The following is a 27714-nucleotide window of genomic DNA, read 5'->3' on the forward strand; positions in this document are numbered from 1 at the left end:
TACCTGCTGCAGTGAGATTTTTTAACAAAAACTGTTGTTAACTGTTGAATGTTGTTGACTGAATTGATGTTGATGTTGCACTTATCTTGCACTGCCTGAATCTTGTATGTTTCCTTCTTGAATGTTGTCTGTCTTTGTGTAAGGGTAACATTCAGTTTCCCCTCTATGGGGATCAGTAAAGTCTAATTATCTGTCTGTTATCTTACTTTAATAACACAACAGTAACTATTCATATTTAGTATCATCATCATCATCATTATTATTATTATTATTGTTGTTGTTATTAGTAGTATCATTATTATCATTATTATCAGTATTATTATTATTGTTATTATTACTAGACATGTAAGTAAAGGGGCGAAAGCCTGCTGTTGAGTGTCGTCACCGCGCACATGCGTATGAGCGGTGGGCGGAGTTTTCCAGTCGGTCAGGAAGAGGAGAAAGGCGGACACAGAAACATCAAGCGGTAATCTTTTTTAGCGACGGCTTTTAAACTTTAACCCGACTCTTGTTGTAGGCACTTAAGTATTTCAGTAGTGCGATGAGTGCTGTCGTTACAATTTCAGAAAGTATACCTTGAGTGACAGCAGTACAAACCACGGAAAACACCATTAGCTTTCCTGCTAGTCGTAGCTGGTTTGACAGGCCCGGACTAACACTGCTCAGCCTTTCAGCCAGGATGGGAACACAGCACGGAAATGTTCTCTGTTTACACCCTCTACCTTCAAGGCACCCTTTCTGTTAGCCAGTCGGATTGTTTTAGTGTAAATTAATGCCGTACTTTTAGATTAAAGGAAACCAGTTTGCTACCCTTAACATCGTTTTCTGAGTTGTTACCTTTGCTTAGTGCAGGACAAGGGGAACTGTTGATAATGCACAGTAGAGTAGTACATAGAGTGTAATATCACTTCATGCTCACGAAAAGACAATTTGAACGTCTGTTTCACCCTGTTTGTTTGTGTATATATATATATGTATATGTAAAATTATATTTGTGTGTATTTTTAGTGATGTCACAACAATCCTGTTTTGGACACTTTTCTACAGATGGCTGCTATCAGGAAGAAGCTGGTGATAGTTGGCGATGGTGCGTGTGGTAAGACCTGTCTGCTCATCGTCTTCAGTAAGGATCAGTTCCCGGAGGTCTACGTCCCAACTGTGTTTGAGAACTATGTGGCAGACATTGAAGTGGATGGGAAACAGGTGAGACATGAAACACTGGCTGCAAATTTGGCAATCCTCGAAGAGACTGAGTGATAACAGTTATAAAATGCAAATTAATTAGGGGCTGCCACCAACAGTTCTTTTCATTAATGGTTAATATGCTTGTTCTTTCTTTATGGTTTGTGTGGTTTAAAAAAAACAAAAAAAAAACACTATGCTGCAAATATTCATCACAGTCATAAACAGTATAAATCCTGAAGTTTTGGAGTGGGTGGAATCAGTGACTTTTTACCCTTTTTGCTTAAAAGATTATTACAACAATTAATCGGTAATCAAGTTAGCTTCTGATTGATTTTCTTTATCTAATCTATCGGTCTGTGTAATTTATTAATCAATCAATTGTTTCTGCACTAAAACAATTTTTCACTTTTTTTCCTCCAAAATTACCTGAAATATACAGATTTATCTATACATACCTTAAATGTGCAATGCAATGAACATCAACTAGACATGATTTTCCATACCTAAACAAATATTGGGATAGGTTTGTGATGTAATATTGCGAGTCTGCTTTTTCTTGTTTTTCCATTTCTCTCTTGTCTCCCTATGTAAAGTATTAGAAAAATACGATATGGGTTTGCTTAATCACGTGATATAAGTGCTTAGTCTTGAAACTTAAATGCTCACAATGCCCCCTTTACATATCCAATGCTACAGATTGTCCTTTTTATTCATACATCTATTAATCCATGTAACTCTCTCTCTTCTCAGGTGGAGCTAGCACTCTGGGATACAGCAGGTCAGGAAGACTACGACAGACTGAGGCCTCTCTCCTACCCTGACACTGATGTCATCCTTATGTGCTTCTCTGTAGACAGCCCTGATAGTTTAGGTATTGTTTATGCAATATTCACATCACTAGACATTAAACACATCATTAATAAATGAATGAATGTTGCTAATTATTGCACTCTTTCCCTCTACTTAATGTAGAGAATATTCCAGAAAAGTGGACACCAGAAGTCAAACACTTCTGTCCCAATGTTCCCATCATCTTAGTGGGTAATAAAAAAGATCTGCGCAATGATGACCACACCAGACGAGAACTTGCCAAAATGAAACAGGTCAGTTGATTTTTTTTTTTCTGTTTAAAACTTGCTGGTGTGTACACAGTGGTGGGTTTAAATGTTGGAAATTAAAACCTTCTCTCTGAAATGTGTCTGTAGGAACCAGTTAAATATGAAGATGGCAAAGAGATGGCGAACCGCATCAGTGCCTACGGCTACCAAGAGTGTTCTGCCAAAACCAAAGATGGTGTGAGGGAAGTCTTTGAGATGGCAACTAGGGCAGCACTGCAGGCCAAGAAACGTGGCAAGAAGTCCACTTGCCTTCTGTTATAGGCTCTGGGAGAAGAGGAAGCTGCCCTCAAGCACAGATGGAGAGGGCAGCTTCCATTGAGATTTGACATAGGGGAGGTTATTGGGGAGGGCTCAGAAAAGTTATACGGATGCTCAATTTCTGATCACCCAATTTCCCTCATAAAATTAAAGGGCATCTGAAAGAATTTGATAGGATTCTACACCTTGGTCCTTAGTCTGTAAATTAGGTTATGTGCCATGTTGATTGTGTCTATCAAAAACTTTGAGATCTGATGGGCAGATGGTGGGTGGTGATTTGAAGTTGAGTAGATGTAAACAGGGGTTAAAATGTGCCATGATGGGAATGAAGAGAGAAAAGGTCCTTACCAGGCCAAAGACAATGGGGACACAAAAAAAGACAAGAAAAAAGATAAATACAAGATGATACGGATTGAATTAAGACAAGTGGGTCTTACACAGTATCGCCTACATGTAGTGCCTTGAGAGCAGTGGTCAGGAAGAGTAAGGTGAGGGATGGGGATTCATAACCTAGATGGGGTATTATGTCATTTGTAGTGTTCAAACCTTACGTTTGTGAATGCTTCTCCCTGTCATTGGCTTGGCTCCTTCAGGCCCATGTTCTGACTCAGGCACTATGCAGGGGTATGCCTAAAATAGATTGTATGAGATATTTTCCCATACTGAATTACTTACCTGTGTGTGTGTGTGTGTGTGCGTGCGTGCGTGTGTGTGTGTGCGTGTGTGCGTGTGTGTGTGTTTGCGCATCTGTATGGTGGTTTGTTTTCTCCAGTGCAGGTCTGCATGCAGTGAATGTGTGTATATTTGTGTGGGTGTGTATTAACATGTGTCTATGTACTGTATGCATGGAAAGGCCTTCTGCGTCACTGACCTAACCCCTTGTTTCCATGCCAAAGTTACCCCTGACGGCCACATTTTTTGGCTCAGATGGGTAATGGAATTAACAGTTACTCAGAGTGACATAGAAACCTTCACTTTACTGGAAGAAATTGTACTATAGCTAGAGGCACAATCAGGTTAAACATACTGAGTTTTTAGGACCTTTTTTGTGTATACAAGAGATTCATTTAATTGTGTTAATCAGTGGGTCAAATCATGAGTGGTGTAGTTGGTAAGTTGAATATTATTTCAGTTAGATTATAGGCTTATTACTATAATGTTCATAATGTACTGTATGTCTTACAAGGCCTTGTAAGGACATGTTAATGATGTGTATTTCAAGTTTGCCTTTTGCTCCTCAGCCCCCTTTAATGATATTGTATTATAACTTTTTAATGTTGTTGTCTCTGATTTTCTTAGTATATTTTAATCATTTACTTAATCCTGCTGTTATGATCAGCTTATGATAAACTGTAACCATAGTAATGTGTCATTAGTTTTAATTGAAGGTCAAGCTTGGGGTGCGAGGCTGAAGGTTTTTGGGGGTGGGTTCCTAGATGACTTTTTTTTTCCTCTTTGTTTTTTGTACTGTGACATCTTGGGATTTCTGGATTTTTTTGTTTTATCAAATAAAGCTGGTATTAGGGTTTTCTGTTGTAAGGTGTGTGTGTTTTCTTTACTCTTTCTTCTTTACTTTGTCCATGAAGAATTACAACATTATAATAAATATTTTCAAGATACCTTTTCCTCATATATAAAGACTGATGGCAGTTTATGAGTTATCTGATGAGAATAACACTAACATATCAACAGTGTTGGGGGGTAAGTAGTTACATGCAACGGCGTTGGCAATTTAATTACAAAATAAATGTAACTAATCTCCAAAACCTACATGAACTAGTGAATATATTTTCAAGTGGGATACCCATTACCCAGTTTATCAGTGAGGAGTACATAGGGTTGTCCTGTTGGTCTCATCCAATCAGCGTCGACATTAATGTGTCCGTACTCCAAGCACCAATCACAATCAAGAGAGAAACCGGCCCCGCCCCCTGTGAAATGTAGTCTTACTGTAGCCATTTTGCACTTGGTGCGCTGAAAAACAAAACACACTTACCACCAAGCTCTTCAGCGTGACAGTCAAATTACTGTCGTTGGTTACATGCTGCACTGGTAAGTGTCTCTCCAGTTTCACATACAACCGCAGTCGTTTTTGCAGCGGCTGACAAACCGTGTGGAGACCGTGTCTCTGTTTGGACGTGCTAGCCGACGTCAAGGCTAGTTAGCTTGCCCGCTAACAGACATGACCGCCACACGTCATTGTTAAAATACTCCTTTTAAGGGATGTGAATGTGCTTTCTGCACGCCCAGTTTATGTGAAACAGTGATGCAGAGTAATACTTCTGTTTATTTGTGCATGGCTTTTGCTGAGTTGTTTGTAGAGCAGCCTTTACAAAGGGATATTTTAAAGTTATGGAAGTCTGGAGTATTATAAAAATTGGTGAGAGAACTATGAGGTAACGACACCTGCATTTTGCATGCAACACCTCAAACAATACATCACTACAGTACATCCTGGAAGTCTTCTACTTGGTGTACTTAATCAAGTAGTTTCTCATAAGTTATGGATTTCTAGATATAAACAGCAAGGTATGTGTACAGTGTGTTTGCCCTGGTTTTCCTGATCATTACTTCACATGCTCTGATGTTCTACCAGGGATCTGATGTTGTAGAAAAAGGACAGAGACTAGAAGTAGAGTCAGTGGATCAGCATGGACTATGAGCGGAGGTAAGTTGACACATTAATGTAATGCCTGTCCACCCTGAAGAGTGCATGTGTTGGGCCATTCCCTCTAAGTTTCTTCTGTGGTCAACAGGGGTGGGAGAGGTGACCGCATCGGTCGATATGGAAACACCCACAACGATCACAACTTTCGGGATATGGACTACCGAGGCTATGGCCAAGAGGACGAGTTGACAGGAGCGGGCTATGATGTCAGAGCAGAGGAGGACAGACTGTATGGCCATGATGAGCAATCGCTGGGTGTCCATGACTTCTCACCAGGTCGCCTTCAAGACCGTCCTGGGTTTCACCAGAGAGGAGATGGGCGAGGGGACATTGGGCGAGAAGGGAAAGGGCTCCAGTGGCCCTCATGCTCTCAGTCACAGCCTGATCTAGCCCCTCCCATGCTTCAGAGAGAGGAGGAGGGATCCAGGAGGGAGTTTGAGCAGTTACGGACTGGCCTGCAGGAAAGGGGTAGGGGGAAAGGCGGAAGAGGCTTCCCTGAGAACACTGCCCCACATTTAGGGAGTAGGGAGGCCAACTGGGGTCGTGGTGGTGCTCATTCTGAACAGATGGAATACAATATGGCAAGACAGAGAGAGGAGGACAGGTTCTCTCGTGGGACGGGGAAGAGGAGGGTAAGCCATAACAGGCCCAGCATCTACATAGAGCTGCTACAATAGAAAAGTTTTGTTCTCCGCATCTGTTGCTAATTTGTACCTCATGATGTATCCAGGCTTTTCCAGTGGGGACAGAGGAGCATGGCTACGGGAGTTCTGGTCCAGACCTGTCTCTTGAGGAGATGGATCAAAGGGACCAGGACTACCGTGCTGATCAAGACCACAACCAGAGGCCTAGCAACATTATAATGCTTCGCATGCTGCCTCCAAATGCCACCGCTAATGAGGTTGGTGTATGTCTCCTAGATATGTTATTGTGTTTGAAACTCTGTTGGTCTAATGTGTGAGCTCATATTTAATGGCAGTGACTCCTCTGTTTCCAAAGATTCGCGCACAACTTCAGGAGCAGGGGATCCAGCCAAGAGAGGTTCGGCTCATGAGGAACAAATCATCAGGTGAGAACTGGTCCATTGCCCCAATTTTTGTTGTTCTTTACTCTCCCTTTCTCACTGTTTGTCATGGTCATTCATTATCAGCTCTTTCATGCTTATTGCTCTTTATTGTTATTTGATCTTATCTGCTGGGTTTTCTCCCTCTGATTAATAATTTCTTTTTCCTTCTCTCTTACTGTCACTGCCGTCCTTCATACTCTGACAGAAGAATACTTAGCTGATGCAAAGAATTCATATTTATATTGATATACAGGCTTTTGCTTACATTCCTGCTTTGACTCCTTGGTCTTTCTGTGTCTGCAACCATACTATTGCCCACAGGGCAACAGCCATGCACCCTCCAAAGAGTATCTATCCATATTGGCCTTTAAGACAGTAATGCATGCAAACAGCCATAGGTTTTATGTCTTCACTCCATGGCTTCCATTTACCTTCTGGCTTAGGTTCTATTATTGTCTTTACCCTTTCATGATTCTGCCTCATCCATCTTTAAGAGGTGTGACTGAGTAGATGAACAAGCTCACAAACTAACAGTGTCGATTGAGAGATGAGAAGCCGAAGCAGAATGTGTTTGATTGTGTTTGCCACTGTAGCTATGTTTGTGTGTGTGAATGCCTGGATATAGGTGTTGCAACTACCTCTCAGCTATGTGAGCGTCATTCATACCACTCAGAAAAGCTTGTGTTTTTCTAAAGGTTTTCCATTAAGGTCATTGTCTCACTGGCCTCCCCTTTGCTAACTCACTGGTTGTCTGTAAGGTGTGCTTACCTGCCACAGCCACACTTACAGCCCCCCACAATTCTCTGTCTTTCTCACTCTTACATCACTGTTTCTGAAAATCTTTTTTTTAGGATAAATCACACTTGGTTTTAAATGTTTAAATGATATTTTTAGACCACCAAATCTAAGTATGCTGTATTATGTGTTGTCAGTCAGTCACAGTAATGCATGGACAAGATGTGGAGTGTTTAAGATGAGACATTCCACCACAATGCTACATAGTTAAGACTGCACTATGACTCTAAGGCCCCATTTACACCTTGTATTAAAATTTGATCTGTATTAAGATACCTTATCTGGGAAATGATATCTGATATATAGTCTTTGCATTTACACTTGGTATTAACATGCAGTCTTATTCTCTCCATAGTGCTTGAATTGTGATCACATCTTAATAAAAATTGGCTTGGCAGAGCATGTTATCAATTTCTTTCTTTCATTTTTCCTAAACAACAAAACAATTATAGACAGGGTTTTCTCAGGCTTCATGTATAATAAGATTAAACATATATTTAAAATTAAGCATTAAATAGATTATTCAAAATTAATTTAAAAATAGGCATGAATTACATTTTATAATTAACCTTTCAGTTTATTACCTACATAAGTAACATTTTCCCCTTGGGGATCAATACATTTACTCTTAGTCTTTTTAATTATTATAATGAATAATATAAGATTATCTTTTAAATGTTAAAAATTAACTAAAGTCATGGAATCTCATTTTTCTTCTGTATTTTTAGCCCTTAAATTAAGGCATAATAATGGTGAAACCATGATTTTTTTCCTCAGTCCACAATCGCGCCATCAAATTTGATAATTATGCATTAACATGCATTTTCCTAATCCAGATTATGTGATACAGATCGCATGTTAATTCCAGGTATAAATGGGGTATCAGAGTAGCAGAGGTGATGTGTGTATGTTGGTGTGTGTCTGTTATTTCTGTTGGTGCTTCATTATTTAAAGCCAAATATCTCAGACTCAAACTGATGAGTGGGTAGGATTCTCCTTTCTTTCTCTCTCTCCCTCTTTTCCTTGACCCTGTTAAGATGCTTGACATTGCGTCCTCCCACCCTTGCTGAGAATTTGACAGTGTCTCTCCAACTGGCTGTCAAGTGTATTATTTCCAAGGGGAGAGGAGGCAATGGTTTATTTTATTAGTGCTGATACAGGGTCTCTCTCTCCTCTGTACATGAAGCACTAACCCCTCACTGCGTTGTTGTTATGTTGTTGTTGTTGTTGTTGTTCGGTTACCATGGCGCTGGGCGGTGTCCAGGTCAGAGCCGAGGATTCGCCTTCGTCGAGTTTAATGTCATACAGGAGGCCACCCGCTGGATGGAGACCAACCAGGTCACTCTCCCCTACACAGACACACATACACATATATACATGCATACAATGGGACTCAAGGGTTAATATCAGGAGAAACGTACAGTCAGTACATGCACTGTCATGCTCACATGATATATTTCAATATGAAATTTGAACACAGAATGTTCTTCTCCATGAGGTAGGTAGGTTTTTATAGTTTGAGGGCAAATTCATCTTTTCTTTCTACTGAATTCCACAAGCAGTCAAACTCATGTCACATCATGCTGACGTCTGTCTGTCTGGGGTGCAACTGCACAACTGCAAAGTTTACATAACTGGACCTTCCAAGTCACATTTGCTCCTTATTTGTCCAATAAAAGATCTTCTTTTGATAGAGGATTCCTCTTTTTTCAGTGATATGTTCTCACTCTCTCTCCTAAGTTCACAGTACCACCTCTGGGATAGTATGACAGTGTGAATATAACTCCTCACATGGTCTATTTGTATGTTGAATCAGAACCAAAATAGTATTTCATCTTCTCTTTTTTTGGGCCTTTCACATCTGGATCATCTACCATTATTACATTTTTAGGATGGAGCTATTGTCTATTTGGGTGATGAAGGTGGTGACAGTGGGATGGGATGTGTGGAAAACTGTGAAGAGGTTTCCCCTTAAGGGGGGGGGATGACACAATTGAACAAAACGCATTCTGTCCTTTAAAAAATGGACACTCACACACTACACATACACCATCTCAGTCCGTCCCAATTTCCTAAAGCTGAAGGTTGCAATTCTCTGGTGTCCTCTGTCTTTCAGCCTCAGTTCTACTCTCTCTTTCTGTCTGTCCCTCCCTCCCTCTTGTCCCTTTCATTCTATCTCATCTCTTGTGAGATGAGGCCTTTCTCTGGCATGTGTGGCCTAATTATCGCTGAAAATCATCCTTTGTCCCCTCTCCCTCTCTTTCTTTTTCTTTCAGGGAGTGCTGTTGATTCTGGGACAGAGAGTGTCAATGCACTACAGCGACCCAAAACCGCGTGCAAACGAGGACTGGCTCTGCAACAAGGTTGTGTGTGTTTTCTTTGTGTGGCATGCATACATGGAAATCTACATTCGTATGTGTGACTTGCATCCATGTATTTCAGTCACTGTCGAGGCTTGTTCTTTTAAGAAGTATTTTAACAATAGCTCATGTATTATTTCAACAGTGTGGTGTGCAAAACTTTAAAAGGAGAGAGAAGTGCTTCAAATGCAGTGTGCCCAAATCAGGTGAAGTTTAACTCGGCTTGTGTAAATACCTAACTGTTCTCTTTTTGTACAATAACACAAGCCCACTCATACCAAATAATAATGCTTACATGACATGTTGTCTTCCCCCAGAGGCTGAGCTAAAGTTGCCCCAGTTGCAAAGGGATTTGCCTATTGGTCTTCAAAAGGAGGGTGCACAAGGCTTACTGCCCCTGCCAGCACCCTACCACTCTTCTGGTCCTACTGTTAACCCAGGACAAGCTACACAGCAGGCAGATGTTGCCAATGACAGTAAGTTCATACCTACCATACATGTTTCCCACCACGGCAATATGTTGTTGTGTTCCGAAAGAATGTCTTATGTTTTGTTTATTTTAATAATGGATTGATAATGCCTACTTTTGGAAAGTATTATTAAGGAGCCTATTGTTATTTAATGTGTATTATGGTAGGTACTTAGTTTGGTAGCATTTTTCCTTTTTTATGGTAGTGGTGCAGAAAGACAGAAAACAAGGGTAGAGAGAGTATGACATGCAACAAAGGTTGGCCGCTGGAATAGAAATGCATACACTGCAGGTTTGTGGAATGCATCTTAACAAGTAGGCCACTAGGGTGCCCCACTTTTACCAAGTTTTTAAATATTTTTTAATTAGAAGGGGGAAGCATGGAATACTAGCTAGAGGATTACTGGTATAAAACAATCTACTTTCAGAACACTGTTTATTATCTGGTACCTGAATTGTTAAATATGTGTTCAGAATATAACATTCTCTCATCCTCTTCTGCACCAGCTCTGATCCTTAGAAACCTTGGCCCGCATACTTCAGTGGAAGCCATTTTATCTGCTTTGGCTCCATTTGCCACACTCTCCCCCTCCAATGTTCGCCTAATCAAGGACAAGCATACACATCTCAACAGGGGCTTTGCTTTTCTACAGCTCTCTACCATAGTGGTGAGAAACATCATGAAGGAAACATAATGTGATAAACAGATGTTTTGAGCACTGTTGTTCACTAATATTTAACCAAATGAAACCAATTTCCAAACATATATACTCACACAGAAATGTGCGTTCACTTACTCACAGATGTCTGTATATTTTATCAACAGGAGGCATCTCAGCTGCTCCAGATCTTACAGGCTCTCCAGCCAGCTCTCTCTATTGACGGGAAGGCTATTGTGGTGGAGTTTGCCAAAGGCTCCAAACGGTAAACACTCACACACCGAAACTTGGCACAGAAAACATAAGAGCAATGTGCATCATTACCATTGTACAAAGAATAATATTGTGGGTTCAAATTAGTGATTACCACATTAAATTAAAAGTTAATTAGTCATGTGAATGAAGTGGATCAGAAATAGCTTTTGGAGCTAAATTTAAGCTAAAATAAATGAGCAGCCTAAAAATTGAGTGACTGCTATGTATTTCTGCATCACAAGAAAGGCTATTTTGAAATGTAGATCACCAGCAGAAAGTCTGAAATCACTGAAGCCCTTTTTGTGCCTCTTTTCTATGTCAGTGATGTGTTTCTGACAGATGGCAGCAGAGTGAGTGCTGCTACAGTGGCCAGCACAGCTATAGCTGCTGCACAGTGGGCTGTAACACAGGTAATCTTTTTGACTTATCAAAATTCAAAAGAAGACACTAGGGTACAACACATGTTTTCACTTAATTCTTTAAGTATTTGCGATACTTTGCTCTTTTTTCATGTTTTAAATCTTTTTCATTCTCAGACTGCCCAGAATGGCTCAGGTGGAGCTCAGAGTGTAGATACAGCAGTATATCAGCAGGGGGAAGCAGTAACATACAGTCAGGAGGGACATGAATACTCTGGACCAGATGGCACAACTTTCAAAGCTCAAGCAGATACCAGGGTTGCTGCTTTGCCCAGTACAGGAACAGCTCTAATGGGAGCATACACAGCAGGAACTGCCGCAGGTTGATATTTCATGTTAAATATACAGTATGTTGAGCAAATTACCCATACAGTCTGCACAGCTGTATGAATTTGAATTAAACTTTTTTTTTTTGAAAAGTATATATGTGTGTGTGTTTCTGTGTGTGCCCCTGAAAGCTGTCATTTCATCTGAAGCAGTGACATCTGGCGGTGCAGTTGTTCAGCAGCCTCTTATTCATACACAGACTGCTCTCATCACCACAGCCACTACCTTACCAGCCACACAGGTACGATATTATTATCTGACTTTGCTCTTTCACTGTTGTCTTCTTTTAGCAATAGTGTTCCTGTTTTTAAGAGCTCTGTCTCTCAACAGGTTGAGATCGTGGGAAAACCACAACCAGCTACTCCCAGCCAACCTGCAACACCAGGCACTGAACACGAGCTCCAGCAATACCGTAAGTCTTGATGTCTTCAGTGTCATCAGGTTGAGAATTTATTTCCATGCAAACAGCTGCCCGAATCAAGAGTTTGCTTCAAACCCGCATTAAATTCCCATCTACACCAAAAACTGCAAATAAATGCATTTTTCTGGCAGACATTTCCCTCAGACCCCACTTCAAATTTAATTTCATTTTTACACAAATCTTTCAAGTCTCTGTTAAAACTGTTCAGTAGTCACCTTAAGAATTATGCAGTTGTATGGGGAACTGCTAGCTGTTGATCCTGTGTTCAACTGAAATTATATGAAGCATTATGATGCTGATTAACAATCAAGCTAATGTTTTATGATCAATATAAAGTTTTGAACTTTGACCCTGAGACAAATACCCTCTCTTTGATTGTAGCTGTGCCAGATGTTTCCACATACCAGTATGACGAAAGCTCTGGCTACTATTACGACCCACTCACAGGACTCTACTATGACCCTAACTCCCAGGTAAAGACTCTGTGGTACTGAAATTAGAATGTGAAAGATATATTCTTCTTTAGTACTTCATTCTCTCTTTTTGTATGCCCCTCCTTTTTGCAGTACTACTACAACCCTCACACTCAGCAGTACATGTACTGGGATGGAGATAAACAGACCTACATTCCTGCTGCTGCTGGCCAGTCAAACACAGAAGGCGCTCCCACAAGTGACTATGCAGGCCCTTCAGACTCACCGTTCGCTACCCCTGGCAGCAAGGAGAAAAAAGACAAACCCAAGAATAAAACTGCTCAACAGGTACTGAGCAAAAGTTAAAGTATTTACAGATGTGCACAGAAAATTAAACTGACCTGTGAATGTTAAAGCGAACCTCAGTCATAAGGGTTCTATATCTTGCTTTGCTCTGTTTTCTGATTGAACACTACAACTTGGTAAAAGGACAGATAGTATAACAACATGATTCAACGCCTCTGTTAGTGGACAAAATAACAATGACACCTTACAATAAGTTCAGTTCAATATGAACAAACTATGGCTAAAATAAATAGTTTCTCCACAAATGTCAATGTGCACCAGTCAAAAGTTTGGACACACTTTCCCACTTAAATGAGTACTGTATTCTTTCAAAAACTAAAAATTTCAGGCTCCATCAAGCCTTCTGATCTGGACTGCAATACGTTGTATAAGTGTTGTTGGTATTGTGCCACCCATGTAATTTAACAAACTTATGAATCTTCTCCACTTCTTTTGAGTCCATTTTAAATGGCTAACCTGTATCTCTTGGTGTTTATGTTAATAGATCGCCAAAGATATGGAGCGGTGGGCAAAGAGTCTCAATAGACAGAAGGAGAACATGCGTTCTGTCTCCTCTTCCCCTGCCGTTGGTTCCACAGTTCTGCCACCTGGTTACGCCAGAGCACCAGGCCACGGTCGCCTAGATGACCGCCGAGAATCTGCTAGTGCTGATGCAGGCTACGCGGTCCTGGAGAAAAAGGTGCATGGCAGCTACAAAGACACACGCTTATCTGTAAACACCCAAAATTTGAAATGAATGTATAAGTAACATTATTGACTGCCCTGATCATCTCATGGACTTTGTTTTTTCTGTCCTGCAGGGGGCACTGTCTGAACGGCCTCAGATTTTTCTGGACCAGATCCGTCAAACTGCAGATGTAAGGAAGTGGTCACAATGATGCATTTGTTTTGTGTCTTTGTTTTTCGTGGAACAGAACACCCTGTGTTCTTGTAGAGGATGTTACTATATATGTTAATATATCATCTCTGTGTCAATTCATTACTTTGTGGGTGACCCTGCATTTTTTTCTGTAGTCTTCCCCTCCTCTGCAGCAGGGTCTGGTCCCAGCCTACAGTGGAGAAACTGACAGTGAAGAAGAAGGAGGCGAGAAAGATGAAAAAGAAGGGAGAATGACAGACTGGGTTAAACTGGCCTGTTTGCTGTGTAGGAGACAGTTCCCCAGCAAGGAAGCCCTTATAAGGCACCAGCAGCTCTCTGAACTACACAAGGTGGTTACAGTTCTTATCTGATTTTAAACCATTACAAATTCTGCATAAGCATTTGGTTTCTGTAAAGGTTGTTAAATGAATGAATACTTTCATTTTGTCTGTTATCTTATTGCCTCAAAAAAAAGAAAAGTGAAATCAGATGACATTCTTCTTCTATTCATGTGTTAACCTTCACTTCTTTATCTGTCTCTACTCCCAGCAAAACCTGGAGCAGAGAAGAGCCCAGCAGGACACTTCAGGCAGAGAGGTTGGTCAAGCTTTAGTTTCTGTCTGTAGTAGTTAGTATGTTTTTCATTTATTGCATGCAGTTTGTATTGATTTAATTGTCTTATTTTCTTGTTCACAGAGACTTGCAGATGGACCTGAACCTCCTGATAAGAAGAGGAAGTTTAGCCCCATGTAAGCATCAGTGAATTTACGAACAGGCTCTTTATTTTGATGTCTTTTTAGATGTTTTAGGGTTTCAGTTGCTGTTGGACTTTACTGAAGTGGTCATTTACAACATACTGGGTATTACAATGTATTGGTCCTTTGTTTTAAGACAGGGTTTTTTTTTTTTTTTTTTTAGTCTGTACAGTTGCAATCAAAATTGCAACTGCCTTTTTCCAATCCCACCAGAGATTTTCAATGGGGTTCAAGTCAGCCGACTGGACTAATGAAGCCCTTGATATGTTGTGGTGTGCTTTAGACCATACCAGGGGGTTGAATATTTTTGAGACTGCAGTAGTCTTTGAAAGTAGGGTTTAGTGTTGAATTTGGATAAAATCCTTGTAATATTAGTTTTATTTAACTATTTAAACTGTTCTTGTGTAATTTGTTTATTGCAAACACCTGAAAATTTTAAAATTTTGCCAATAAACCTAAAATGCAATGGGGGTTGAATAATTTTGATTGCAGCTGTATAATGATGTTTGGTATTGGTGATTTTATTGCTTGTATTTAGTTTGTACTGACTGTTATTGTGAGGTCTGATGTGTACCCTGTACTAGACACAACTATGCTAACTAGCAATGGTGGAAGTAACATTTTCATCTTACAGATTTGTGTGTGTGTGTGTGTCTGTCTGTGTAAAACATTGGGTTTTTTTCTCTTTCTCTCTTTAGCGATGGGATCACAGGCACTAGTCTTGGTGCCAGGATGCTGCAGGGAGGTGTGAAAAAGGGGCTTCTGTTGCACAACATGCAAGTGGAGTGAGCCCTCACCCTGAAACCTCAACATCTTGAACCAAGACAGGACTAGGGCAAAGCCCAGCACGCAACACGTCACCATTAACATCATATAGATAATGCTCTTGATTTTGGTTTTACATTACATTTACCTCAACAGTGGTAATACACTCCTATGAACTGATCCTGTAGCAGTGGATGTCAGGATATTGCACAGAATGCACCTTTTTTGCTTTCTTCCTGAATGATGAAGGTTTGAGTTCTCACTTGCTTCAGAGCTTGTGCATTATAAACAAGCTTTATGTCCTTGGGAGACATTTGCTGTTGGAAAAATGAAAGATCAATATAGATCTTTGTGGCAGCAAATGGCATTTTCTAATATTACTGTCTATGCACCATAGATTTTTTTATTTAATGCTGTATCCCTTGTCATTCAGTGAATGACTGATCTGGGCATGAACTGTGTATACATTTTAGAGTGAGCACTTTTTTACTGCAGTGCGAGCTAAGAGACTGGCTGCATGGACTGGACAGGGTCCACACTAACAATAGTGTGTACATGAAGTGTCTCCGTTTGTCATATTACAAAATATGAATTCACAATGTAATACATAGTTGTCTCTGGAGAAAGTTATTTTTTATTTCTGTATTTGTTTTCAGTAATGTGACTGTTTTTCATCAAGCTTATGTAAATTCAGAATAACACGTTTTCAGTACGATTGTCTTGTTTGAACTATGCCAGTAAACAGCAGTCATTATTTCGACATTTTACAATGAACTTTCCAAACCTGAGTTTCTGCAAACGGTGGTTTAAAAAGGGGAATTTCATGTTACTCTTGTTATAAGGTCTCCAATGCAACATCCTGACCTGCAGTAATCGTATTATTGCTGTTGCAATGCACCTATGTATGTAGCATTAAAACCACGGCCATGTTGACTTTACAGTTTCCATGGTAACAGCAGACGCTGCGCATCAGGATCGTTTGACGTGAACCACAGTTAACTTCGGCTTTCATTTAGTTTTAGTAAGATTTCCTAGTAGCCAGGTTGAAGTTGTCTGTCACATGTCAGTAGTTTGGTATTGAGCTCATAAAGTTACAAAGCTGAACTCAAGTTTAATAGGTTAGTTTTCTACCGTGCTAAAGTCGCATAAGGGGGCCAGCTTTAAAACGAGGGCAACCCAAATTGACCAAGACACCTGAGATGGACGAAGATACAGTCATGTCGGATGTAGAGGGAGATGAAGAAATGCAGCAAGATGGACCCGGAGAGGAGACGGAGGTATAGTCGACATGCTTGAGTAATAACTTAGAAATAAAAAATGGTAGCCAATGAGCTAACTAGTCGTTAGCCTACCTTGATGTTGGGTTTCACAGCAGTTCATATTAAAGATAGTTAATTCTCAGTCCTACAAGTACAATGTACCGCAAGATGCTGGTTGAAAGAGATGCCTTGTCAATGTAGTCTCTAAAAATCCCAAATTTCTTCACAAAAATGTCCAAACACAAGGGAGGTCATGCCTTTGGTTGGGTCAAGACAAGTAGACCCCCCCACACACACCCATCCCTGCTTCCATCTCCACCACAAGGGGCCTGAGGGGTCAACGTTAACAACGTGTCAAATTTCATTAAAAGCAAACCTGTTGAACCATTTACATCAAATAAATAAAAATAGACTAGAGACATTTAGTATAGGATCTGCCAACCCTAGCAAATGTGGAGATATCTGTAAGACAATGTGGGAGCCAAAATTCAGACTGAAAGTAGTGATGAGTATTGCACTTATTTATTTTTCTGCTCAGTGCATCATACCCCACAGCAGTTTGGCAATGTATAATCTTTTCCTACATTTCCTTCATGTGTTTCACAGGTACAAGTTTGCTCTTTGACACAAGAAACTACTACTCAGGGGCTGTCTTTACTGTGCCGAACAGGAAATGGACTAGGACATACATTTGTTAAACTGGACCTAAATCACAAGTATGAGAGCATCCAGCATTTTTTTCAGATAATTCTCTTTTAATATCTATTCATTTTTTTCCTAATCTCCCTTCATCATCACTGTACTCAACAGAGGGCTTAATGACATATCGGCAATCAGCAGTTTTATTCACATTCGTTTCCTGGATGTGTCCAACAACCGCCTTACTGATCTTTCTCCTCTGGCATCACTGACCCAGCTACTTTGGCTGAAAGCAAGTATTGCTCTTCTTAATTCATTAAGCAAAGGACTTATCTGGCATTGTCACTATCCAATCTAACTGGGGGTGAATCCTGAATTGAGACTCTTCTTCGGTAGGTTGACAGTAATGCTGTAGCATGCTTTAAAGGGCAGCCTTTTGCTCAACTGACCTACCTGCAGTGGCTAAATATGGCAGTGAACCAACTGACAGAGCTGGATGGCCTGGTTGGACCTGCCTTAGAGAACCTTAATCTTACAGGTTGGTCCACTGGTTTTATGTCAGGATAAATAGTGGTTATGATACCATGTGAGTGACTGATGAAGTTTCCTGAATTATTCTTATTGATCATTAATAAAATAGCTGCATTGTAGTGTATATTTTTTGAAAGGCCTTGATGTAAAATGTGTTAATCTTTGTGGCAGGTAACCGTATTCAGAAACTGAAAGGTCTTCAGAGTTCTTGTTTTGCCAACCTGGTGACTCTAGAGCTGAGGGGAAACCACTTGGATACCACTGATGGCATCAACCTCCCCAACCTGAGGCGATTATACCTGGTAATAAAACTACTATAATTCAGTCCTTGATGAAGTTGATAGATTACCACCAACCTTAATGAATGTACAACAACCCAGAGAACAGTCTGCCTAACTATTCATGCTCCCCGTTCAGGCCCAAAATGTCATTAAACGCTTGGAGGGTTTGGAGAGGTTAGAGCGCCTCACCAGCCTTCACCTTCGAGACAACCAGCTAGATTCTCTAGATGGCCTCAGCCCCAACATGAAGTGTCTCCAATACCTCAATGTCAGGTACAAAGTTATATCACATATTAGACCAGAGCTATAAACATAAACTGTTTAATAAAACACCAAGCAAATGATATATCCTAGATTATTCATCCCTCATTCTTCTGTCTCTGTATCGCTTCCTCAGAGGCAATGCGATCTTTGATGAGGGCGGCCTGCAATCACTTGGGCTTGTGTCAAAATCTCTGCGAGCTTTGATCCTCTCTGAGAATCCACTGGTGGAAACGACAGACTACCGGATGCATGTTTTGATCCTGCTTCCAAACCTGGAGCGAATTGACAAAGATCCCATCAGCGCTGAGGAGAGAAGTGAGGCCTTGGAGAGAATCAAGGTACAGTTTAGAAACATATTATTCCTCTGTGACATGGTCAGGTTAGTTTTGCTTTTTGTTTTAATGGCATGTATGTAATTCCAGGAACGTAAAGAAGAGGAAATATCTGAGACATAAGAGACGGCCAAAATGAGGAAGTGTTCGACTTCCTGAAAAGAAGGGCTTGGTGTGGATAGATGGGGGACTGTTGCACAACAAGTGTTGTATACCTTTTATGATGCAATGTGTCATCCATACATTGATGCATTCATGTATTTCAGATATAGCTGGTGTCCTGTTCTTACACTATTGCAGCCAGTCTATTTTTTCCACAATAAATCTTTTTAAATCATTATTTTTCATGCAATCACTGATATGTACAAATCCAAACATGCAATGTGTTAGTGACTAAGGAATATGAAAGGAGGGGCATTTGAACCTTGTGTGGTTGGACAGATTACCTTGTATTTCCCTGAGTAAGGATGAGAGGGCAGAATTTGCCACCATTTCCCTGTTGGCAGCCATCCAACTTCAGTTTTAAAGGGACAGTGACATGGAAATCTGAGGTATGTTGAGTAAGTACACAATATGCACATTTTATCAGGTAATGCTTAATGTTATGATAATGATAAGTGTTTCTAATAGCAGTTATCCAAAATAATATATCCACACCGTGCCATCACGCTGTTGCCACAACCAGGAAGTCAGCTGTTCACCTCTGTTTCCTCATAATTAAAAAACAAACAGTATATACACAAATATTTAGTTCTCCATGTTGAAGCTACCTTTATTGATTATTTCCAGACCTATGTCCACTCCACAGCTATGTTAGTAATATTTTGGTGAATTTCTCATTTTAAAAAGAGAGAACTGATACCAGGAAACCTCAGATGCCTTCGATCTGTATCTTTCATGAGCTGAGGGAGATTTTTGAAAGCAGAAACTTGCACCACCACTCTCCCTCCAATGGCTGGATTAGGTGGGAGTGGCTGTTTGAGCAGATTTAAGTCTCCTCCTCTGCAACCGTCCTCCTCCTCCTCGGTTTGTACTTGCACCGGGTAGCTCACAGCGGCGTGGCCCAGCTTTGCACTGAACCTCCGACACCGGGAAGCAACCGTTTAATTTAAAAATAACTCTTTCAAGCACCGAAAGAAACAACCGATAAACCATGACTAGCTACCACAAACCCGACGAGAAGACTCTGCAGGGGCTGAAGGACATCGCCAACAAGCTGAGGATCCACTCCATCAAGGCAACATGCGCCTCCAACTCTGGGTAAATGTTATTCAAAGTGTCATATGTCAGTTGGAGTTATGTAACAATCACATTTCTACATTATATACAGATAAAAAAAATGTTGTCAAAGTTAGTAACCTCACCAGCAGTGGAAGCACGGCTCACCTGCGGGGCCTGGTCGCACGTGCTGCAGATTAACTAGACGCAGCTACAGCAGACAACGTGCAAGTCATTATAAAACTGTTGCATAAAGGTTTATGTCACTTTGCGGGTGAAGTTTTGTCTGATAATACCGTCTAAGCTAAGGCTAGCATATGCTAACAAGCCGTAGGTGTTTGATGCGAGTGGAAACGGATAGCAGTGTCTGTACTTCTTTTATACAGTCTATGGTACCGACTGTCTGAATTAGTTAATTTACAGTCGGTGCTGCCTAGCTGAAAAATGTTTTAATAAGTTATTTGTGAAGTCACAGTATGTAACTAGTTGTTTGCTAACACAAAAAGATCACATGATCGTGCGAAAGTACGTAAGATATCTCGTGGCCAGTTTGACGCTCTAATTTTAAAGTTGCAGATGCATCCTAAATGCCTCAACACAGATTCATACACAAATGCACTCACACACTGTTCAGTTGCTTTCAGAAAATCTGAGTCAACGGTGATAACTACTGTCTGGTCAAAAGGGCACCTGTGTGGTGTTGCTTCATCTTAAGTGCCCTAGTTTTCCCAGAAGTCTTCCTCTTCCCTCGATGAGATAACAGCTTCTGCAGGGGTTACCAGCAGTCTCCAGAGTGTCCGGTCCATGTAGACAATTGTGTACTTTGTACGTTTAATGCTCCAGAGACTATTCTAATATTGGATTACAATTAGTCTGTGTATGCCCCTCCAAAACTAGAACTTCCTCAGTTTAATCGGCCTGTAATTCAAATAATGGGCACTAAATTATCACCATCTGGTTGTCTCGTGAACTATCACCAGTAACCTGTTAAATTCTGTGTAGGGAGGACTTTTTTTCTTTTTGCTAAATAGATTCATCCTACATGAGAAGACAGCTGCTATAACATGTTTCCATTCTTGTTTCACAGCCTTCAAAATCTAAAACAGATTGCCAGGGAAATAAACAAGATTTGTAAATGTACAGTCAAAAGCATGACTCATTGTATTGTCTTATTTGTAGCGTTCATAAATCTGACCCGGTACATAACATAAAGACTGCCTCCATAGTTATCAGTATTACTCACGTTTACAGTTAATCCTCCAGGCAATCCTTGATTGTGTAGTTTCCTCATTGTGATGCAACGAAAACCTCTCCAACAAGGAAATGTTTGTTTGGTAAACCTGTTTTGTCATTTTTCATGGAAATGGGGGGGTTATTCTTTGTTGAGTATGAGACCTTTACAAATGGTGTCATACTGCTGTCTGTTAACAAAAGATGCCTTTCACTTTTGGCACCTGATACTCAGCAGATGATTGTCAGTATTTGACTAACTGAACATGTTGGACTTGAGTGATGGCTTTTGTTGTGGCGCTTACGAATATACTTCATTCCCTAGCAGGTTCTCCCTCAACAGAAGGACAATGGGTAAACAAAGCACTGGGCCTTTTTTTATTTTTATTTGATATTAAAAATTTAACAGTGACATGTTTAACGGTGTGTTTGTTTGAATAAGATAATTTGGTATGTTGCAGGCATGGTTGAAATGATGCCATTTTAAGCTTAACCCACATAGGGAAGCTGAGATGCTGTTGGGTAAAGTGGGATTTCCAAACATGCCTATTTCAATACTCTGACCACTATGCAGCAACTAACAGTTTCTTAAGTTTGCCCATCCTGTTTTAGTTAAAAGCTCTGAAGTGTGGTAACTGAGATGGTTGTGCTCCAAATTAACATTTTATTGACATAAGTGATATTCCTAATCCCGAAAGATAACGGACTGTCTTCAACAATATAAATTCTTGTAAAACTGACTTTTTTGAAAGTTTGTCAAGACTTAATGTTCTCCTGGAATGACCAGTTGTTTTGCTTTTGTTTGTATAGAGGTCTTACAGTCAAACTAAAAGTGCTTTTAATGAATTGTAATGGCTGACATTTCATGGGCCAAACCCAAGTTATAAGGATTCCTGAATGTAGCAACAAATGCATGTATGTGCATGGTGTGGACTTTTTCTTTCTTTTGCATAATGACAGGTTAACCGTAAACTCACTAATGGGTTGTTTCTTTTTTCTTTTAGCCATCCTACATCATGCTGCAGTGCAGCAGAGCTCATGTCTGTGCTCTTCTTCCACACCATGCGCTATAAAGCGGATGACCCTCGCAACCAGTGTAACGACCGCTTTGTGCTCTCAAAGGTTGGTAAAAAAAATTTTTTTTGGTTACAGAATTTTATTCTGTAGTTGGTCAACACACCTTGGTGTCTTTTTTTTTTATATAAAGACTTTTTTCCCTCTGTCTTTAGGGCCATGCTGCTCCTGTCCTGTATGCCGCCTGGGCAGAGGCTGGTTACGTGAAGGAGTCTGACCTTCTCAACCTGCGTAAGATTGACTGTGAACTGGAGGGGCATCCCACACCAGTAAGTCAGGAACTCTGAGTTGTTTGTTCATATTTATTTAGAAAAGTGTGTGTGTGTGTGTGTGTGTGTGTGTGTGTGTCTACATCATATGTAATCCTTTTCCTTTTTTTTTTCCCCCTCTTCACCAGAAACTGGCTTTTGTTGATGTGGCTACAGGATCTCTGGGACAGGGTCTCGGGGCTGCCTGTGGGATGGCCTACACTGGCAAACACTTTGATAAATCCAAGTATGTGTGTGTAGAAAAAAAAAAAAGACTTACATTTATATTTTGATCTGATCTATCTTTATCTATTAGTTCAAAGAGAATGCTTCTGTATTGCATTAAGTGGATTAATACATTGCAGGAGGCTGATGTCCCTCTAGACTTATAACGTCATACATATGTCTTGTTGACCTAATATTATTTTAACAGGAGTGTAATGTCTTTACTCTCCAGACTAGTAGGCATGGAGTTGGTTTGGTTTCCTGTGGTGCCTGATGCACTGTAATCTGTTTATCTGATGAATCATTAGTAGTGCAGTTGTAATTGCATTAAATTGCTCCTGCTGGAACCTGCAGCAAGGCCAAAAGGCTAATGCAGTGTTGCCATAGCATAATGTTCTAGGTAACAAAAAGAACAAGAAATACTGAAAGATCTAGATTTCCCCTCGAGACTAATGGAAACTATTTCACAGGGATGCTCCCACCAATCTGTTGCTAATTGGAATATATTCATATCCACTACAATTAATTTCAACGGTCAAAAAGGGTCAAAGGTGCTTTATTGGCCTAGTAAAAAACAAGGAATTTCCTTTTGATAGTTGCCTACCATAACGAAGAAGTAAAAAGGCTGAGACAGTAAAGACATAAAACCCAACAAGTTAAAAGTACAAAGATGACATACAGTAGATACAATAAATATTGCTACAGTAGAAAAAACTGCAATTGCAATATAATAGTGCAGTTAGTGCAATCAATTAGTTAGTGTTAGTGCGATTAAGAAGGCATCACAGCTCAGTTTGTTGTTCCCTGATCTTATTTCATAGTCACTTTGCTCTCTTTATAAACAATTCTGATCTGTCTAGAATCTTCAAGCGTGTAATAAAATGTGAAAGGTAGAAGGTATAATGAATCAGTTTAAGATGCCACAACAGCATTTCATCCAGTGGTTTATACTGAACTGCACCCAGGGCAAGACCCCTGTAGTCATGTGATCTGTTTACTTTTTTCCTGAGTAGTCCACTCAAGGTGTCATGTATGCTAATATTTGCCCACTTCCTTTTGTAGTTACCGCGTGTACTGCATGATGGGTGATGGCGAGTGTTCAGAGGGCTCAGTGTGGGAGGCCATGGCCTTTGCCTCCTACTACAAGCTGGACAACCTAGTGGCTATCATGGACGTCAATCGGCTCGGTCAGAGTGAGGCTGCACCCCTGAAGCATGACATGGAAACCTATCGCAAGCGCTGTGAAGGCTTTGGGTCAGTAGCAACCTCCAGCTTTACATTACTCTTTACTTTTCATTACTTTTTTATCTCATTTCAAAATCAAACAATCCTTCTGGTCATATTCATTTGTCCATCCAGTCAGCACCTTACTATTCCTCAGTTTCAAAAGACTGCTGGGGGGGGGGTTCATGTTCTTATTTCTTGGGTTGAAATAGCTTTTCATGCACATTGCCTTTATCACATGCTTTCATATGCTTCCTTCCTGAGTGTTGTCCTATGCTCCTTTTGGCTTCTTCACCACTTTTTTTTCTGTGCTCTCTTTCCCTCAGTTAATAAGTTCAAGGCTTGTTTGGACTGAAGTTAATACATCCCTGTGTTTTTCGGGTTAATATTTGTTATGATGATTGGGCTGCTGTTTAAACATGAGCCGTGTTTGTGTAGGTGGAACACATATGTTGTGGACGGTCACGATGTGGAGGAGCTATGCAAAGCTTTCTGGCAGGCTCAGCAGGTCAAGGGCAAACCCACCTGCATTGTTGCCAAGACCTTCAAGGGCAAAGGACTCAAAAGTAAGTTTTTTTCTTTTGGTCAGTAAAATATTCACCAAACTATTTTATTCTAGTCCCTGAATTTGATTTGAGATGTGTTCATCCCTTTGCTATAGATATTGAGGATCTTGACAACTGGCATGGAAAGCCCATCCCTAAGGACAGGGTGGATGAGCTCCTGAATGACCTGCAGTCACAGATCCAGGTGCCCAACAAGACCCTGTCCCCTGAGCTGCCCAGTGATGACACAAAACCTGCAGACCTAAGCCACATTTCCTTGCCTGCAGCCCCAGCATACAAAAAGGGAGATAAGGTACCTCTTTTTAAATGTCACTTGAGTGTATGTACTTTGAATGAATTGAAGATAATGTGAGCAGAATAGTTTTTCTTCTTGATGCATTTTTTATTTTTATTTTTTGTAATTATAAATATAGAATGTTATATTAATTACGATGTCAATATGTCTTTGCTTACATAAATTTCCTTTTTACCCTGTCAGATGTCAACAAGGCGTGCATACGGTGTTGCTTTGGCCAAGCTTGGCCAGTCGAGCCAGAGAGTGGTTGCCTTGGATGGAGACACCAAAAACTCTACATTTTCAGAGACCTTCAAGAAGGCGTTCCCTGAACGTTACATTGAATGCTTCATTGCTGAACAGAACATGGTACACAATATGTCATTCTTCAGTGGTGATTTGAATACTTGCTTTTAGTCTAGCTACATATTTTTAACAACTGATCAATTAAGTTCTATTAAACTTGTATAACTTTCATATTTGCATAAGTTCCTACAGTAATCAGATTATGAACACTGGCTTGTCAAGTCTTAAAAGTTATGAAAGACTGATAAATATAGTTACTCTACACTCGTAACGACCATAACCTGCTCTAAATTGGTCTAATCTGTTACTATTCATTCTCTAGTCTGATAATCCCTGCTTGTCACTTGTGGCCAGTTTACGTGAGCATCCATACTTAAACATTTGCTTAATCACATCCACTTTCAATAAGACTAACCCAGATCAATGATGTCTGTGCTCCTCGCTGCAGGTTGGAGTGGCCATAGGCTGTGCCACCCGTGACCGCACAGTTGCGTTTGCAAGCACATTTGCTGCCTTCTTCTCTAGAGCCTATGACCAGATTCGTATGGGAGCCATCTCTCAGTCAAATGTCAACCTTGTAGGGTCCCACTGCGGAGTCTCCATTGGTAAGATTTAAGATGAAGTGCTTCTGGTTTTCTATAGGACAGAATGAGTGTGATCTGTCCTAAACAATCTTAACTCTGCCTGCAGGTGAGGATGGTCCTTCCCAGATGGCCCTGGAGGACCTGGCCATGTTCCGTGCCATCCCAACATGTACTGTGTTCTATCCCAGTGATGCAGTGTCCACAGAGAGAGCTGTCGAGCTAGCAGCCAACACAAAGGTTAGTAAGCCATCTCTCTGTAGTGCTTGTCCAGCGTTCCGTCCTCCATAATGGTGTAGGAGTAACAGTCTTATGTTATAACCAACTCTCTTTATTCTCAGGGTATCTGTTTCATCCGTACCAGCAGACCAGACACTGCAGTCATCTACTCTCCAGATGAGAAGTTGGAAGTGGGAATAGCCAAGGTTATGATCAATAACATCATTTTACACATTAATCTTTATTCAAGATGTGAATATAAACAATGAAATGAGAATGTCACAGAATATAAATAAATAAATAACTGTGTATATATGTCATAGGTGGTGCGCCAGTCTGACAGTGATGTGGTGACTGTGATTGGAGCAGGTGTCACTCTGCATGAGGCCCTTGCTGCTGCAGATATGCTGGCCAAGGAAGGTAAACCTACACTGCCCTCTAGTGGATATGCTGCATAAAGACATTAGACTGATGTCCATTTCATAACACTCCAGTGTTTGGTTAATCAGAGGATGGATTTATCAGCTGCTCATTTAGTGTGAATTGTCTGATAAACAATCTGTAATTTCTTGATAACTTCCTATAGGGAAAAATATTCGTGTGATTGACCCATTCACCATCAAGCCCCTGGATGCCACTACCATTTTGGCCAGTGCCAAAGCCACAGGAGGACATATCATCACTGTGGAAGACCACTACAAGGAGGGTGAGTTGCCTTTTCTTTTTTTGTGCTTCAACATGCCAGTGCAGAATTTGGAGGGTCGAGTACACAGATTTTGATGATTTCTCTCCTGTGTCCAGGTGGTCTTGGTGAAGCAGTGCTGTCAGCAGTGGGCTCTGAGCCCGGCATTGTCGTGACTCGGCTGGCAGTGAGCGGTGTTCCTCGTAGCGGAAAGCCCCAAGAGCTTCTGGACATCTTCGGCATCAGTGCCAAGTGTATTGCCCAGGCAGTGCGTCAGACCTTTGCTAACTAAGGACTGCACCTGATCTCCCACTCACTGCTGTTCCCTTTCTACCACCTTTCTGCCCAACTTGCAGCTACCTGGCACAATCACATAAAAACCTGTTAACTTGACTGTGCTCTTGTGCCATCTTATGTCTTTGACTTGAGTGCAGTGTGCTCTATATTCTGTCACAGATTGATAGAGATGTGAGTATAGTGTGCCGTCTTACAAGTGGCTCAGATCACTGAATACTGTAAATGTGGCATGTTGACAGTCAGTGAACCTGCAGCCCATCCAGGTTCTGATCCATTGAACTGTCAGGCCATCTGCATTCCACCCTGCGTTTTACCACATTCCTTAAAACATGTCTCATGTCTTCTCACTTGGCTGGCTCTCTTTTTCTATGAACTGTTACTGTTTCTTATAAATCTAATATACTAGATCCCTTACTGTAGTTGTGTTCAACCACAGCCTTGAACGCCTAAGCATAGTGATAGAGAGCCATTTCTTCAAACACCTAGCGTGAGTTTAACCAGTTGTGTATTTGAACATTCTTCTAATGATTCCCAACCGCTCATATCACACAATGTTACTGGTGTACCAGGTAACCCATGTCATCCTGTTATTGCTGTGTTGAATTAAAAATAATTAACCCAATGCCATTGATTGTTTTGTTTCTTTTAGCCATGCTTGCAGTGTGGCTCAATAGATGACAGTACTTATCCACCACTTTGGGGGGGTGGGGGGGGATTGTAATGAAATTGCATACAGATGTTGCTTATCAAAAGTTCTTGTTCAACTTAACCAGACCTGCAACTTTCTCTCATTGTGATTTGAATTGCACTGTTCTTACACTTCATTACTACTACTACTACTTATCACTTCACATTCTGTACTTTTTGGGTTCTTTTTCTGACTTTTTCAACTGCTGCACACTTTGTGCTAGGGAAAAAGGACTATTTTTAGACCTGGGGGAAAAAAAAGGCACATGTACCTTTTTTTTTAAAACTTTGCCACAAGCCGCCTTTCTCAAAATATGTTTCCCACAGGATGTATATTTTTTGTGATTGAAACCTACATTGGTAGAGAGGGCTGTCACTCACACTGACTGCAATACTATCTTGTTTCTCCCATGACTTCA

The 27714-nt window shown here is 40.6% G+C and overlaps 4 protein-coding genes across 5 annotated transcripts; all 4 read left to right on the forward strand.

The window, feature by feature from the left end:
• Nucleotides 1-415: 415 nt before the first annotated feature.
• LOC128357884 (rho-related GTP-binding protein RhoA-C-like) lies at nucleotides 416-4096 on the forward strand. Its single transcript, XM_053318291.1, has 5 exons — nucleotides 416-466; nucleotides 1048-1203; nucleotides 1936-2056; nucleotides 2158-2288; nucleotides 2391-4096. The coding sequence occupies exons 2-5, from the start codon at nucleotides 1048-1050 to the stop codon at nucleotides 2562-2564; spliced, it is 582 nt and encodes a 193-aa protein (XP_053174266.1). The 5' UTR covers nucleotides 416-466; the 3' UTR covers nucleotides 2565-4096.
• A 391-nt stretch (nucleotides 4097-4487) lies between these two features.
• Nucleotides 4488-15918, forward strand: rbm10 (RNA binding motif protein 10). Of its 2 annotated transcripts, XM_053317562.1 has the most exons (23): nucleotides 4488-4613; nucleotides 5158-5229; nucleotides 5318-5861; nucleotides 5960-6130; nucleotides 6229-6298; nucleotides 8355-8428; nucleotides 9367-9453; nucleotides 9596-9656; nucleotides 9768-9926; nucleotides 10427-10587; nucleotides 10746-10843; nucleotides 11156-11243; nucleotides 11370-11574; nucleotides 11711-11820; nucleotides 11910-11991; nucleotides 12382-12473; nucleotides 12567-12761; nucleotides 13264-13458; nucleotides 13580-13636; nucleotides 13794-13988; nucleotides 14188-14235; nucleotides 14335-14387; nucleotides 15092-15918. In XM_053317562.1, exons 2-23 carry the CDS (start codon nucleotides 5213-5215, stop codon nucleotides 15180-15182), a joined length of 2853 nt encoding a protein of 950 aa, XP_053173537.1. In that variant the 5' UTR covers nucleotides 4488-4613; nucleotides 5158-5212; the 3' UTR covers nucleotides 15183-15918. The 2 variants fall into 2 exon arrangements, with proteins under 2 accessions (XP_053173537.1, XP_053173538.1); XM_053317563.1 differs by lacking the exon at nucleotides 5158-5229 and having other exon boundaries at nucleotides 4505-4613.
• A 308-nt stretch (nucleotides 15919-16226) lies between these two features.
• lrrc23 (leucine rich repeat containing 23) lies at nucleotides 16227-18898 on the forward strand. The gene is made up of 8 exons (XM_053317877.1): nucleotides 16227-16435; nucleotides 17024-17133; nucleotides 17228-17348; nucleotides 17453-17594; nucleotides 17759-17889; nucleotides 18005-18141; nucleotides 18266-18470; nucleotides 18555-18898. Exons 1-8 carry the CDS (start codon nucleotides 16358-16360, stop codon nucleotides 18585-18587), a joined length of 957 nt encoding a protein of 318 aa, XP_053173852.1. The 5' UTR covers nucleotides 16227-16357; the 3' UTR covers nucleotides 18588-18898.
• Nucleotides 18899-19486: 588 nt separating this feature from the next.
• tktb (transketolase b) lies at nucleotides 19487-27235 on the forward strand. Its single transcript, XM_053317244.1, has 14 exons — nucleotides 19487-19724; nucleotides 21917-22034; nucleotides 22142-22255; nucleotides 22384-22481; nucleotides 23522-23713; nucleotides 24122-24249; nucleotides 24345-24541; nucleotides 24728-24892; nucleotides 25278-25434; nucleotides 25520-25650; nucleotides 25752-25835; nucleotides 25953-26049; nucleotides 26216-26335; nucleotides 26431-27235. Exons 1-14 carry the CDS (start codon nucleotides 19618-19620, stop codon nucleotides 26601-26603), a joined length of 1881 nt encoding a protein of 626 aa, XP_053173219.1. The 5' UTR covers nucleotides 19487-19617; the 3' UTR covers nucleotides 26604-27235.
• Nucleotides 27236-27714: the final 479 nt, after the last annotated feature.

This window comes from Scomber japonicus, chromosome 4, assembly GCF_027409825.1.
Source record: "Scomber japonicus isolate fScoJap1 chromosome 4, fScoJap1.pri, whole genome shotgun sequence".
Classification (NCBI taxonomy): domain Eukaryota; kingdom Metazoa; phylum Chordata; class Actinopteri; order Scombriformes; family Scombridae; genus Scomber; species Scomber japonicus.

What these genes read in the sequence shown, in the direction of transcription:
- LOC128357884 (XM_053318291.1), top strand. Translation starts at nt 1,048, where the DNA reads ATGGCTGCTATCAGGAAGAAGCTGGTGATAGTTGGCGATGGTGCGTGT. An exon ending in TTGAAGTGGATGGGAAACAG is followed by an intron (nt 1,204 to 1,935) that starts GTGAGACATGAA and finishes CTCTCTTCTCAG; the next exon opens with GTGGAGCTAGCACTCTGGGA. An exon ending in AGACAGCCCTGATAGTTTAG is followed by an intron (nt 2,057 to 2,157) that starts GTATTGTTTATG and finishes TACTTAATGTAG; the next exon opens with AGAATATTCCAGAAAAGTGG.
- lrrc23 (XM_053317877.1), top strand. Translation starts at nt 16,358, where the DNA reads ATGGACGAAGATACAGTCATGTCGGATGTAGAGGGAGATGAAGAAATG. An exon ending in GACCCGGAGAGGAGACGGAG is followed by an intron (nt 16,436 to 17,023) that starts GTATAGTCGACA and finishes TGTGTTTCACAG; the next exon opens with GTACAAGTTTGCTCTTTGAC. An exon ending in CTCCAATACCTCAATGTCAG is followed by an intron (nt 18,142 to 18,265) that starts GTACAAAGTTAT and finishes TCGCTTCCTCAG; the next exon opens with AGGCAATGCGATCTTTGATG.
- tktb (XM_053317244.1), top strand. Translation starts at nt 19,618, where the DNA reads ATGACTAGCTACCACAAACCCGACGAGAAGACTCTGCAGGGGCTGAAG. An exon ending in AGCTAGCAGCCAACACAAAG is followed by an intron (nt 25,651 to 25,751) that starts GTTAGTAAGCCA and finishes CTTTATTCTCAG; the next exon opens with GGTATCTGTTTCATCCGTAC. An exon ending in AGATATGCTGGCCAAGGAAG is followed by an intron (nt 26,050 to 26,215) that starts GTAAACCTACAC and finishes AACTTCCTATAG; the next exon opens with GGAAAAATATTCGTGTGATT.
- rbm10 (XM_053317562.1), top strand. An exon ending in CATGAGGAACAAATCATCAG is followed by an intron (nt 6,299 to 8,354) that starts GTGAGAACTGGT and finishes GGCGGTGTCCAG; the next exon opens with GTCAGAGCCGAGGATTCGCC. An exon ending in CACAGTGGGCTGTAACACAG is followed by an intron (nt 11,244 to 11,369) that starts GTAATCTTTTTG and finishes TTTCATTCTCAG; the next exon opens with ACTGCCCAGAATGGCTCAGG.